Genomic DNA, 15546 nt, shown 5'->3' with positions numbered 1-15546 from the left:
TTTATGAGACTACAGCTTAAGTCATTATGATTAGTGGCTAGGGGTTGATATAGGAGTCATGAAAACTGGAGGACACTGAAATAACTGAAGATCGGTGCAGTGCAAATAAGGGTGAGAGAGCTCTGTGCTCAAAGTGACAAATTGAAGTTCGTAAGTTAAATAGCACTAGGAGATGACAAAGCCCACAGTTGGGACATGGAGTGGAAATGAAAAGGCAAGAAAATTAGATGTTGAAATTGAAAGATAGGAAAGGAAGAACATAACCCAGGTGTTAAAATACTTTTGTGAATGTGGGGATGTTACATAATAGTAAAATTCAGGACTAAAGAGTACTATAGCTAAACAGCATGGCCTTTCACTTAAAGAGTGCTTGGTGAGGTTCTGGGTTTGATCCTTAGCACCATAAAATTTTAAAAAATTTTTTTCTCAAAGGAGAATCAAGAATGCATGCATCAACAGGTGAAAGCTGAAGGGGAAGCGGTGGCCTTGGAGAAGGAAATGTTGAAACAAAGATCTGAAAATAGGATGAGGGTTATCAGAATTGAAGAGGGGAAGTGTTCAGTATTGGGGAAGTTGTAGGCGCTGCTGAGGTTTAAAGCATTTAATAGTGAGATGATGTGACAAAGGAATTAATTGTTTTGATCATGGAAACAATCGTTAAATTTTTGAGGAAGAAAAGGGGATTCTGGCTGGTAGATACTTAGGAGATGGAAGGAGAGAAGGTACTGAATGTGTAAAAAGCAATTGTGTACTCAGGAATCAATGTTCAAATTGTGTCACAAGGCTAAAAGTATGGACGGGGAGGTGTTTAGAGGAGCTGCATTGAGGGAGCAGCACATCTTAGACAAAGTGCGAAGGGATACTTCCCAGGCTCAATGGAAGCAGTACAGCTCCAAGCATCTCTGTCATTTAAAGTGGTTTATAGGAAGTCTTCAGGATAGCCAGGGTTAGCTTCCTCTGTTCACAAGCAGGCTCATTCATCTGTTTAGAGTACCCTAAACTAGAGCTTGCTTTGGCAGCACATACACTAAAATTAAGAGTACCCTAAACTATTTCAGGATGACTGAGTGGTTGGGGAGTACTATTGTAGCTGATGATCTTTTTGCATCATGACTTATCTTTGCCTCCCTGGCCTCAGCCTAGGCAGTGGCAGCAAACCTATGGCACACATGCTGCAGCCAGCTGTTACCACTGAACATTCTAAAAGGTTCACCATCACTACTGGCTAGGGTTTGCTACATAGCAGGTGTTCCCATTGTTTAGTGAGGTGCAAAGTTGAGCTATCCTGGCAGTTAAGAGTTACAAATTTGGCTCTACACTGGATGATTTCCTGATGATGGGTAAGTTCCTGCACGCTTTTATGTTGCATCTCAGAGTCATTAGTTTCACTAGGAAGCTGAAGTAGAACCCAACCCATTCTGAGACTGGTGAGACGCATACATGCAGGAATAAACAAATATCTGGCTTTTTAAGAGTGTGCTTGGACTAGATTCTTCAGGTAAAATGGAAACTCACCAGATGGGATTTAGACAACTTAGGGATTTCAATTTCTCCTCATCACAGCCTACCTTCAAGGAACCCTCAGCAGAGATATGAACCCACTCCTTTAAGAAATGGTTTATTATTACTCAACCACACCTTTGTACTGGACTCTACTGGCTGAAACCCCTGAACTACAGAGATCTTTAGCCCATAAAGTAAGGCATCTGTAATACCTAGCAAACTACAACACCCAACACTCGGGAAGCCTGAGCTACAATAAATAAATGCAGGCTGAATTTCAATATTTTGAAAAATCTGAGCACTGTAACATAGTATGTTATATGCCGCTCAAGTTTTCCATAGCTTGAGACGAAGTGTGGGGTTATCTTAAGGAAGAACATTAAGCAGGTGGGAAATAGATGCTGTCTTAAATTCTTGTGGAGGCAGTGGGATATCATGGCAGAGTGGGGAGATTAAAAATCTCTACCTGGGTAGTATGTTGAGGCCTGAGCAGAGTCTAATGGATACCGAGAAAGGGAGGATGTTTCTTGCGTAGGACTTTTTGTGTAGTTATGTCTAAGATGTGTCTAGCTGCCTTTTGTGAAAGGTCCTTCAATTTATTTCACCTATATTAACAGGACCCAAAATTCTTTAATCATTTCACTAAAGCTCAGTGTAGAACACCACCTCAACAAACCAAACAGGCTAATCCTACCTTGGCAGCCTGATTGCAGGAAATCTGAAACCGAGCAACCAGACTATAGCTGGGAAATAGGTTGCTCTGCAAAATGAAACTTTTTGGAATTTGTAGCCCTCCAGAAAATGTAAAGTTTAAGTTTGATAAGGTGATTATTGCCCTCTTTCTCAAGGGGAAAGAAAATGAACTAAACCTTGTAAGCCTAGTACCGTATACAGATGCTATTGTAGAATGAACCACCTGTCTCTTTGCACTAGAAACAGCATGGAAGTTTTCTTGCTCTATACCTCAAGTAGATGTCTATGGGCAATTTGGATATTGAAAGTTCAGGGACATCATCTAGACTAGTGATGGCAAATCTTTTAGCGCTTTCAATGGCTGTGGCATACGTGTCATAGGTTTGTGCCACCACAGATTAGGTCATTCCACTGTTTTATTTCAAATACAATATATTAATCAGGGAAATTAAGCCCTAGAGATGATCCTGTCTTTCCAAAACTGCTTCCACGGGCCGGGCGTGGTGGCGCATGCCTGTAATCACAGCACTCAGGAGGCTGAGGCAGGAGGATCACTGTGAGTTCTAGACCAGCCTGGGCTACAAAGTGGTGAGTTCCAGGTCAGTCTCAACTACAGAGTGAGACCCTGTCTCAAAAAACCAAAAAATAAATAAAACCGGCTTCCAGGGAAAATGTTGTTTCTAACTAAGAGGTCTGGCTCCATGTATTGTTTGTAAGGAAGAGGCCTTAAGACCTATGGCAAGGTACTATGCATAAACAAACAACATTACCAATCAACACAGCAAGCTAGTTACCAGCACCTAACACTAAATTAACATAAACTACAAGGACTCAGGACAGAAAACTAGATACCAGTTATGTTTTTTTAAAAAAAGCACTCATTCTTGCCTCTTTGGCCACTAACTTAATAAAGGACTCTAGGTAGGAACTGTATTTGGGCCAGTTTCCCCACAGGGGAGGGAACTGAGATGTCTGAGGTCTCTTCCAGTTCACATATGAATCTGGGTTCCTCACTGGTTAACTTGTTAACTTATCTTTTAAGGTGGAGCCAGTTTAAGCAAAGAACAAAGTTCCCATGATTTTCTACCCTGGGCTCATTTCAAGTTTCTAAATTACTGTGCACAGAAATTAATGAAAGATGGTGTTTGGTTGTATATTATAGGGACATTTAAAGGATATTACTAGGTTGAAAGTCAAGTTAACACCCTATCTTCAGGTTAAGTTTGTAAAATTCTTTATCAAGATTTCCCTGTGCTCCATTTGATATCATGTGCTGTTTATATAGAAAGAAGCCCACAATTTGCTTTTGAGACCTGCGTCCTAAAACCAAAATAGCTCATGATACAGCCTCTAAGTCATCATTTATTGATTTATAGAGCACCCATCACATGATTGAGGTGCTTTACAATACAGTAAACATCACAACAAAACTCACATAGTTAAATACAATCAACAAATTACAGAACTTAAAAAAAAAGAAAGAAAACTGGAATGAAGCAACATTATGTCAAATTTTCAAAGATGCTGAGAAGTGGCAGTACAAAAAAGGTAATTCCACCAACTGGAGACCAGACGGGCAAGATACACAGGCACCACAACCCAAAGAGGGCAGATTTGTAGAGTGAGTGAGCATATAAAATTTCACAACTGGGAATAAAGGCCATTAAAGATAACCATGACACCCCAAGTGATCACAGAACCAGTGGAATAACCTCATGAACTTACAAGGTTTATAATGACAAGGAAATCAAATTCATGCGGATTTTTAACTCAAGAGGTGGCCAGAAAGCCACTGAGAGATCCATTATGAACACAGACTGAATCTATAAAAACCTCTACAAGAACTTGGAATAAATTCAGGAAACAGCCAACAGTTCTACAACCCAAAGGACTATGTAGATGTTGATGATTGGCACAAGGTTAGGAGGGAAAAATCCTTTTCCTAAAGCAGAGAAGAATTACCTCACATTAATGATGAGGCACTGGTGGGACAAAAACCACCTGGTTCAGTGTCACCCGAGTGAGTTTAATAGCAGAGAGGCATTTAAGTTCACATTATCAGATGAACACTGGGAAAGGCACAGATGATATCTCTGACAGAGGAAAAGAAGTCCTAACATCCATTGAGGCCTGTGTTTCTGTTTGTAGCATGGTCAGGGCACAGGGTGGAAAGAGTGAGGAGAGAGGCATTCACTTCTGGCTCTTCCACTCCCCTAAATCTAGCCCTAAGTAACCACATGGTTATACCAAACCAACTGTATTAAAGTGGCACTTACAGTTCAGAAATAGTTGTCCCTGAGGTACTAGGTCATTAGCTACTCGTTGAGGAGTCAAATCCCAGGTTTTTAACAGATTGCTGGCAGAATTATAGCAATAGGAGAAGAAAATTCCAACTCCATCTTGCCACAAGCAACCACTATGTGAACAATTTCTGATCTGAGTAAAAAGGATTGCATTTCAAGTTCCTTGTAGGAGTGCAGTGCTAGCACTTTGGGGTAACAATTTTTACAGTTTTGGGGTTTTTTTTTTTAAGTCACCAAATTATCAAAGAAAATTGGGCTCCAGTGCATCAACTCAATTTTTACAATTACTGTTTTTTATATTGTTTATGGTTTTTACAATACTTCAGAGTGAAAAACAGACTGGTATTTAGGAAAAAATTCAGTCTCTACGTGACCTGAACCATTTCACTTCTACTTTAAAAAGGACATAAGAATTTGACAGAGGTCTAGACTTTGGCAAGAATCCTTGAACTCTTCTGCCAGAGCATTATTGCCAAAGCCCTGCAGAGCAGAGATGCACTAATTCTCACAATCAATTACTATGCCCCATCTGGTGATGCCTCAAGTTCTACCCCTTATATGCCAAACACTACTTCCCACTCTCAACCTCATAACAAAAAGAGAAAAGCCTAGGCCCCTCTCTAACACTGCAGTACTCATTTATCAGTTGCTAATTAAAGTTGTTTTTAAAATTATAATATGAAACTTATGCTCAGACATTAATCAAATCCAAGAGTGCTGTCAGTGACAGAATCTGTATGTCAAATAGCAAACCATTTACTCCTGTAGTGCTTTTTAGATTCATGTTAAGAATCTAGATAGAACCCAATTTACATACTGCCATGGCCATGTGATTTTCAAGTATTAAGTTTGTTTGCATAAGGAATCAACCTGAGATTTTCTAAACTGCACTTCTCTGGCATTCAGTATTATAACCTTCATTCAATACAATAAAAGCCAACAACAACTTGACAATTATTGGGAAAAAATTGTATTTTGGAAGAACTCACTACATAAGGTGACAGAATTCCAAAATCAAATTACATGAAAATATACATCGTAAATTTCTTTGTACAATAGTTGAGGAAAAATCTGCAGTATAGAAGAATAGAGGCAAAGAAATATGAAGGACTAAGAAGGGTGTGAGGGCAAATAGCATTTTTAATAGCAAACCCAGAAGTAAAAAGCCAGTAGCTATGCATGCTTTATTTATCCACCCTTAATATTGGGTTATTGAGGGCAAAAATAAAACCAAACAAGAATTTTCTATTGTTTGTGGTAAATTTCAGTAAATTGAATTTAGAACCAACAGTGTTTTTTTAGTTCTTGGGGATAATGACTGGGTTCAAGAGCTCTTAACAGCCAGAAAATATTATTGCTACATCCAATCCAAGGTTGCAACTAGAATACAAAAAGGACAAAGCACCTAGTGATGACCACTCCTCTAGCGTCATCATTAAAAATCAAGTCACTGCTTATTAACTATTTCAGTATTCGAACTAAATGATTTGAGAACTTTCTGGCAGAAGAAACAAAAGCAAAAGGGAGTGTGTCAAAACAAAGAAGATAGAAAAGTTTAGTAAGTGAAAGGAGTTTAATGAAGCCTTAATGGTTTAAAGGAAATTAAATGGAAACTTTTAATCCTAATTGCTTTTGATCTGACATGCTTTAAGGAGTCTTATAAAATTGATAAGAAACAATGAGTAAGGAAAGAAAACCTGCTAAAATCTTTTAGAATTTACACGATTCTTATTCTACTACAAGAAAGCATTATTTGGTACAGGTGTGTATGTGGATGTACATGAACAGTATATATATTATCCGGATCATGTTGTGCTATGTACAGGTCTTTACAATTCTTCCTGAAGGTTAAAACAGTTCATTAGAATTCAAAATGCGTAATCATTTGAAAGTTGGCACTTGTTAGGCTCTTGTCAGCATCAATGACTGGCATGTTTTATTGCAGCCCAGTTCCAGCCAGTGTTTGCCAACTTGTTGCGACAGAAGTCCAGCAATAGGTGGGTAGAGTGCAGGAAAACAGTGCCATGTTTCTCAATTGGAGACCTATAACAACAACAACAACAACAAAACAAAAAACAAAAACAGAATTATGTAATGAATTTGTAAATTGCAAAAGAATTGATTAGAATTTCTTATTTGTCCATTGTACTGCCACTAACCACATATAGCTAATTTTAAGTTATAAATTAAATAAAACTTAAAATGAGTTCATCAGACAAGCCACCTTTCTAGTGCTTAACAGTCACATGTAGTTGCTGCCAGACTGAAAAATGAAAATATAAAATTCTATTGTACACACCAAAAATATGTATAACTTTTTTGAATACTCTAAATATTTTTCAGCTCTTCTCTCAAACAGAAGGATTTTTTTAAAGTCAGGTGATTTGCAAATTTAGAAATATTTGAGGATGTAAAGCTAGGAGAGGTGGCACGTCTATAATTCCAGCATTTAGGAGCCTGAGATAGGATTATCTTAAAAGTTCAAGATACATAGTTCAAGGCCAGCCTGAACTATATAGGAAGACCCTGTTTTGTTTTGTTTTTGAGGTTGTACAAAGAGAACAACTTAAAATGACCAATCTACTAAATTCTGGCCAACTCTTAAGGTTCAGTTCAAACTCACAAAAGACTGTCCATCCCAATTACTGTTCTTTTTGTTTGTTTGTTTGTTTGTTTGGCAGTACTGGGGATTGAACTAAGGATCTTATGCTTGACAACCATGCAGGCTCAGTGCCACTGAGCTACATAACTACATCTCCAGCCCCCAGTGACAGTTCCAACTATTTTTTTATCTTCTGGCCCATATCCTCAGAATGGAAGTCAAGCACATCTAAATAAAACAACCACCCTCTTATCAAGTGCTCATGATGTGCCAAAGCAGTATATATTACGTGCTTTACACTCATCTCAGGTGAATGCTCAATCATCACATGAAGGAATTCTCCCTCTTTACAAAGAAAAGCAAGGCAGAGTTACATAGCTAATAGAGATACAGTTTCCTATTCAAAAAGTTTAAAAAAACTGTTCGAGTTTTACAAGTCCCACTTAATGACTTTTCAGTCATTATTACGTTAAGGCACACTCTGAATATGGGGACAATAAAGGAAAAAATAACTATTATCATCATATCTTTAGACCACATATTCCTAGGAAATCAGAAACCTCCATCTGCCATCAAGCACAACTTTGGGCAAAATCAGAGAGAAGATGACAGGCTTGGAAATCAAGTGATGTGATTTTACACTCCCAGCAGAGAAGCCAAGGGTAGTTAAAAGAGTTACAATAAAATTTAATTCATACCAGATATGTTCAAAATTTAGTATATCTTCTAAAGGCCAGCATGAATTTTATCTTATAATCACCCAAATATAAACATTCCAAAAACTTCACTGGGGGCAAGAAAGCTGTGAGGTACTATGTGGTCCTACCTGTGGCTGTTTCTGTAATTTACACTCCTTAAGGTAAACTGTAAAAGGTAAAACTACTATAAAATTTCTTTCAAAAACGGTTTACCAGTTGATGTAAAAAGGCCCACAGCAAAGCATGAAATACACCAAAAAGGAGTATATTACCCTCACCAGAATCAGGTTTTACAGTTTGTACACAAATACACATATGCACGTACATACTTTATTAGAAAAGTATTATGGAATGGAAATTGTAATCTTGTCACGGAAGGGCAGATATTAGGGAGGTGAACATAGGCCCTTTACTGAGCTACATCCTTCGCCTTTTTAAATTTTGAGACAGGACCTCACCAAATTGCCTAGGATGGGCTTGAATTTGCAGTCCTCCTGCCTCAGCCTCCCAGAGTGCTGGGGTTACAGGTATGGACAATGCACATCTGGCCTGGGATTGTAACTTTTAGGTAATGTCACTTGAATGTTTTTCCAAAGATTATACTACACCCAAATTAGTCTCACCAAAAATCTCCCCAGGATGAAAGAGAACTGAGGATAATTTGGGAATTCAGTATAATCACTTCCCTGTGAAATAAGAGATGAGAATTTTCAAGGCCACAAAAGAATTGTTTATGTACTATTTCTAAGTGAATTTTTAAAGAAAATTTATCCCAGAAGACTGAGGACTAACAGTCATTTAGCAGCTAAAATCAGGCAACGCAGCCTTTTAATAACAAGGATCCAGCAGTAGATAACTTCTCCAATACTGGAAGGAAAATCTACCTCCCCTCCCTCTGAATAAAATTTATTCCAGAGAAAGAAACTCACTTCAGAAAAGGAAATCTTGGCAGAAAAGATCAGTATGAAAAGTGAATCACCTGTATATATCCCTGCCTAAACAGTGGTGCCATCCTGAAGCAGTCATGTACATTTTTATACACACCCTACTTCTAATTTATCTGTTAGGTATCTGCTGGTTGTTAAAGTTCCACACTTTGAATACTGATAAGCATTCTTTTAATTATTCCTGTTTAAAAAAAAAAAAAAAGAAGAAGAAGAGACAGGCATGGCGGCACACATCTGTAATCCCAGCACTCGAGAGGCTGAGGCAGGAGAATCCCTGTGAGTTCGAGACCAGTCTGGGCTACATAGTGAGTTCCAGGTCAGTCTCAACTACATAGTGAGACCCTGTCTCAAAAAAAAAAAAAAAAAAAAAAAAGTAAGAAGGTCTTGCCATGTATTGCAGGTTGGCCTCCAACTTGCAACCCTCCTGCCTAGGCCTCCTGAGAAGCTGGATTTACAGGCATGTACTGCCACATCTGTTTTTTTTTGGGGGGGCACAAATTGCTCTTCATACAATAGTATTTCTGAGATATAACTATATGGCTATTTGTCTGTATTACATATTTGAACTGCTGGTGCCGGATAATATTTCATTATATCAATGGCAATTTATAAATTTGTATGTGTTTTTTTGTTTTGTTTTGTTACTGGTGATTGAACTCAGGACCTTGCGCTTGTGAGGCAGGTGGTGGCACCACTGAGCTAAATCCCCAGCCCTCTATGACTGTGTATTTTTGTATTTTGAGACAAGTCTTGCTAACTTGCCCACACTGGGCTCAAACTTGGAATCCTCCCGCTTCAGCCTCCCAGAATACTAGGGATTAAAGGTGTACATTATCATGCCCATCTTACAATTCACAGATGTTCCTTATTTAATGGCCGTTCAGATTTATGACTCATGGTTTCTTTTGTACAGTTTGGTACATCTTGTTTTTTGGGGGTGCGGGGGTACCTGGGATTGAACTCCAACCTTCCACTTTCAAGGCAGGTGGAGGAACCACTGAGCTAAATCTCCGGCCCTGGTACATCTTGTTTATACAGCTTCAATGTCTTTTATTGTACAGTACACCTTGTTTATACAATACTGATTTTTGCTGCCTGTACTGTAGTTTTACGGTTTTTAGTACTTTATGTTCTGTTCTAACATTATAGTACCACATATATAAGACTTATACAAATAAGTCAGCCAGCTGGAGTTTCCTTTGCTCATTTCTTTGTCCGCAATATTGTAATGTACATACTATCTTCAATTCAATTAACAATTCAGTCTCAGTAATGTTTCTGTCATTAAACAAGGAATGCCTATAGCCTTTATTTACTTGCTTATTTATTTTTGGTACCAGGGATTGAACTCCAGACCTTGTGCTTGTGAGGCAGGTAATTTATTTGTTGTGCAAATAAATACAGCATTTATGAAAAGACAAATGTCTTCATAATATGTATTATTTCTATAATGCCTGATACTAGGGGAAAATAAGCTACATGACATTTTTTGGGTATAGAGGCAAAACTACCTCATACGTGAGGTTGCTTGTTTTGCCTCAATACCCCAAAAATATATGGTGGGGGGGTGTGTGTGTGTGTTTTCCAGTACCAGGGACTGAATTCAAGACCTTTCACTTGCCAAGCAGTCATGTTGTGGACTGCCTGTTTCAATACAGAAGGGAGCAGCCAGGTGTGGTGGCTCACGCCTATAATCCCAGCATTTGGGAGGCTGAGGCAGGAGGATTGCTGTGAGTTTGAGACCAGCCTGGTCTACTTAGTGAGTTCCAGGTCAGTCTCAACTACATAGTAAGACCCTGTCTCAAAAAACCAAAAAAACCAGAAGGGAGCACTGTCTTATGAGACCCCACTGATCACATATGATATAGGCAGAACATCTGTGCCAAACAGCCAGAAAATTTTATCAGTGCATTTTTTCTTTTTGGTACCGGAGATCAAACTCATGTCCTCACACTTGCAAGGCAAATGGCGGAACCACTGAGCTAAACCCCCGGCCCCTATCAGTGCATTCTTTTTTATTGTGCTCAATTGATAATAAAACTGATTCCTTTGGGGTTAATAAATTCTCAGATATAAACTCTTTAGAAGTGATGCCTTTGAAACTTTTTAATATGTAGAAATGTCCCATATCATATGGATGCACATATTTTCTGGATGCACATATTTTCTCAAGGATTATATATAAAGTTTCTGAACCACAGAAAACAACTGAACAATTAATTATAACTTATTCTGGCTCTGTGATTGTTTTATGTGTCTAATTGTTGTCTAACATTCCCGGCTAGTAAGCTCCTTTACTGTGTACTTTAGGTATCTTTCTAGCTGTGTGCAGAAGCAGACAAAGAAGTGGCTCATTAATGCCAGTTTCACTGTCAAAGATATTTTACAATTATTTTTACAGAAGCAGGCTCATGGTCCTGCTATCTCACTAGTAGTATTTTAGTTTCTTGGTCCCTCACAATGATCTGCAAAAGCTCCTCCATTAATGAGCCAAAAAATTGGCTTGGCGTGGGGTTGCACACCTATAATCCCAGCACTCAGGGGAGTGATGAAGGAAGATCACCATGAGTTGGTGGCCAGCCAGGACTATACTGTGAGTTTAAGGCCACCCTAATCTATACAGTGAGACCCTGTCAACACCCCCCGCAAAAGGAAGTCCCTTAGCATATTGGGTAGAGCTTTGACTTTTTTTCTTCTTCTTCTATTCTCAGAACACAGGTGATCAGAAAGGCTCAATACTTCAGAAGCCTTGTTTTTTTGTTGTTTTGTTTGTTTGTTTGGTTTTTGGTACCAGGGATCAAACTTGGGACCTTGCTCTTGCGAGGCAGGGGCAGAACCATTGAGCTAAATCCCTGGCCCTAGAAGCCTTGTTTTTAAGATAGAAACCAATGATCTGAGCATGCAACTGATCAAGTGGTCACCTACTATAACTATTTACTCCAAATGTGAAATAAAAATTACTCAGATATAGCTGCTTCTACAGAAAGAGAAGTCATATACATGCAGCCAAACATAACATTATTTGTCAGAAATCACTTTGGACTGCCACAAAAGTGGAACTAAGTAAGGCAAGCAGTCATCTATCTCACTATTCTAGGCTACCTAATACCTAGTATCCTGGGTTAGGTTCCCTAGGAAACATCCTAAGACAAGAGATTTGCTTACACAAGGTTTGCTGGGAAGCGTTCTCAAAAGCAAAAGTGAAGAGAGCAGGCTTACACAGAAGATAAACTCCCGAGTGCAGTAGTAGACTGAATCGCACATATCAGACAAGCATTCTTCATCACTGTGCTACACTCCCAGCACTGCTTTTTTACTCTTTAACTCTTAAGTTTTCATTATTAGTTTCATCATTAACAGTTTACACTCTATTGGTTTTATTAACCTGTTCTATAAAATGAAGTTATGGTAATTCAACATTACTTTTAGGCTATACCCTTTGCTAGACAGACTAACTTAATAAATGGAATTTTAAAGTTACATATATGCTATGTTTAAACATAAATTAACTCATCCTACTAGTAAAGCAGATAACACAATCCCTAAAAAAGTTATAAAAGTTACCTGGTAGGTATGGTGCACGCCTATAATCCCAGCTGCTATGGGAGGCTGAGGCAGAAAGATCACAAGTTCCAGGCCAGCCTGGGCAACTTAGGCAGACTCTGTCTCAAAGTTAAACAAAAAGGGATACGGACATAGCTCAGAGGCAGAGCACCTGTCTAGCATCCATAAGGCCCTGGGGTCAGGTCTCCAGTATGCGCAAATACGTTCTTTGTGACACTTCGTTAGTACTATTAAACTCATTTTCTGTACAATATCAAGATAAATAAAACTCTTTATTCCCAAAATGTATAATGCATTGTTTAAAGGTTATAGATAAATGTAGGCTTGTATGGGATTATTTTATTCTTCATCCTCAATATCATCAAGGTCTTTTCTGATGTGAAAATATGTGTGAATGTGGAGAACAAACCCTAAGGGTGTTCTTGTTTTTAAGAGGGTGTAACACCTAAAAGAACCAATGCAATGAGTTCAACTCTGTGAAAACTGACACAGATGTTGTTTATAAGATGAATATTCAGGACAGAAGTGCAGACATTCATCAAAAATGTTCAATACAAGGAAATATGTTAATAAGATCTTGATCTAACAATGTGGCAGCCAAGAGTCAAAAGGAAAGGCCACATACAAGAACCACAGACTTTAAAAAAAGAAACTACAGATTAAATGTGATGGAAGTATTAAGATATAAAATTAGTAACAAACACAGAATAAAGATAAACATGAGATATAAACAAATGTTGAAAACACGAATAATTTTTTAAGAGTACTGGTATATCTCATAGCAGAAAAATAAACTTTTAACATTTAAGGAGATTTAAAGTACACATGAATCTTGTTGTTTCTGTTTTGTTTTGGTACTGGAGATCAAACCTGGGGCCTTGCGTTTGCAAGGCAGATGGCAGCACCACTGAGCTAAATCCCTAGCCCCCTTTTTTTGCAGTGCCAAAGATCAAACTCAGGACCTTGTTCTTGCAAAGCAAGCATGGTGCCACTGAGCTAAATCCCCAACCCCAAGTACATACGAATCTTTTCAGAGACTAGAGATATCAAGTATGACAACAGGATGAGTAGTGAACAGACTATAGACTTACTTCCAGCTTGTACCTTTGCATTTGATACATTTGATTGTAAAAACAGCAAATAAAAATTAAGTCAATGTGATACTAATTCAAGGATAGACAATTAAACCAATGAAAATAAAAAGGTTAGCTGGTTCTAGTGGCACAAGCCTATAATCCGACCACTAGGGAACCTGAGGCAATAGAGTTTGAAGTCAGCATGGACTGCATAGTGAGGTTATGAATAACATAAAAAGACCCTTGGAGAGGGGCATCAGTGGTATGCACGTTTGTGTACATCTGTCTGTGTGAACACATATACCTGGAAGATGTGATTTTATAACATTATCTAGAATTGTGTATTAAGGGTAAAAGGAAAGATGTGTCAATAAATGACGCAGTTACTTTGAGGAACAGGGGGGTGAAAATCCAACCCTTATCACATCATGCACAAAAATCATTTGTAGTGAATTAACACAGATAGGGGAGGGCAAAGTTATAAATATTTTGAAAGATATAAAACAGCAGCTTTTTGGTGGCAAGGAAGAGGAAGATTTTTAAATTAAGACAAAAAAGTAAAATCCACAATGGACTAATGAATTCAATTGCATTAAAATTAAAAACTTCTGGGCCAGGGATTTTAGTTCAATGGTTCCATCGCATGCCTCACAAGCGCAAGGTCCCAAGTTTGATCCCCAGTACCAAATTAATTAATTAAATTAAGAACTTCAGTTGATACAAATATGCCACAGAATAAAATGACAAGCATACAAACCAATGTTCTCATAGAAAAATAGTCTAGAAACTTGAGCAGGTGTTTCACAAAGAAAATGTTAATAGTCAAACACATGAAATGATGTGCAGTTTCACTGGCAACTAGGGCACTGCACATCAAGTTCACGATGACCTATCAGTTTTCAACATGCAGGTTTTTAAATTTTAGGCATGTGATAATACAAAATTTTGGAGGATAGACAGCAAGTGGCATATTATGGTTGCCAATAGGAGCATACAGAGAAAAAACTTTTTTGGGGGTCTGGGAATTTAGCTCAGTGGCACTGCATCTGCCTGGCAAGCCCAAGGTCCTGAGTTCAATTCCCAGTACCAAAAACAAAAAATTGAGGGGAGCAGGGATGTAGCTCTGTGGCACTGGGCTTGCCTGGCAAGCACAAGGCCTTGAGTTTGATTGCTGGCACTGGGGGAAAAAATTGGGCCTATCTGGTCAAAATGATGTGCAAGTATCCTTCAAGAGTGACAATTCTACTCTTAGGCACATACTCTAAGGCAGTGGTAGTAAACTTACAGCACCTGTGCTACAGCCAGATGTTTGTTATCACTGAAAGCTCAATAGAAGTTGTAATGTGGCACATGCCTATAATCCCAGAATTTGGGAGGCTCAGGCAGGAGGACTGCTGTTGAGTTCTAGACCAGCCCGGGATACATAGTGAGATCCTGTCTCAAAAAAGAAAAAGAGGAAGCTCTAAAAGGTTTCCCTCACTGCTCTAGAAACTCTAATAGTACACGTGAAGCAGAAAAGTAGGATAGCCACACACTTGTAATTCAAGTACTCTGGGAGGCTAAAGCAGCAGGATCGTAAATTCTAGTTCAACCTGGGCAATTTAGTGATTGATTAGAGAGAACCTGTCTCAAAATGAAAACTTTAAAGGGGAAGGGGGGCCCTGAGTGTGAAGACCCTGAGTTCAATACCTGTACTGCAAGGGAGAAGGGAAAGGAAAAAAAAAAAGTAAAGCTGACCAGCAACACAATTCACCTGCTCCAAATCAGAAAGGAACAGCAATTAGAATAAAATGTAGAAGTAATTTTTCTAATGAAATACCACACAACCACAAAAAAGACAAACTGTAGCTACCTGCAACAACACAGATTGATGTGAAGGATATAATCCATAAAAGTCATAAGAATACATTCATTATAATTCCACATATATAAATTCAAAAATATGTGATACATTACTTAGGAATACAAACTTGGGAGAAATTATGAATAGTAAAAACCCAGAATTAAGAGCAAGAGAAAAGAATGGGATAGAAGAAGGGAATGGGGGGGGTACAGTTAATGGTAAATATTCAGATTCTTTAGATACTCAATTTCATGGTTTCCTTTCCTTTCTATCATGTAATTTTGGTGTGTGGCTTTTTTTTTTTTTTTTTTTTTTTT

At 38.3% G+C, this 15546-nt stretch overlaps 1 protein-coding gene across 2 annotated transcripts in view; it reads right to left on the bottom strand.

Annotated features, from left to right (window-relative positions):
* Window positions 1-3535: 3535 nt before the first annotated feature.
* Ube2g1 (ubiquitin conjugating enzyme E2 G1) overlaps window positions 3536-15546 on the bottom strand; it is a 54257-nt gene continuing 42246 nt past the window's right edge. For both annotated transcript variants that reach the window (XM_010611356.1, XM_010611357.1), the window contains one exon: window positions 3536-6542. Coding sequence is in view for 1 of the 2 variants with exons in the window: in XM_010611357.1 (XP_010609659.1) it covers window positions 6531-6542 (12 nt within the window). In the remaining variant the exon portion in view is untranslated. The remainder of the gene's footprint in view (window positions 6543-15546) is intronic.

Source organism: Fukomys damarensis, unplaced genomic scaffold (genome assembly GCF_012274545.1).
Source record: "Fukomys damarensis isolate Sample0158 unplaced genomic scaffold, DMR_v1.0_HiC HiC_scaffold_13, whole genome shotgun sequence".
NCBI lineage: Eukaryota > Metazoa > Chordata > Mammalia > Rodentia > Bathyergidae > Fukomys > Fukomys damarensis.
The sequence above is the reverse complement of the archived record's forward strand: the minus strand, read 5'-3'. Positions and strand labels throughout refer to the sequence as shown.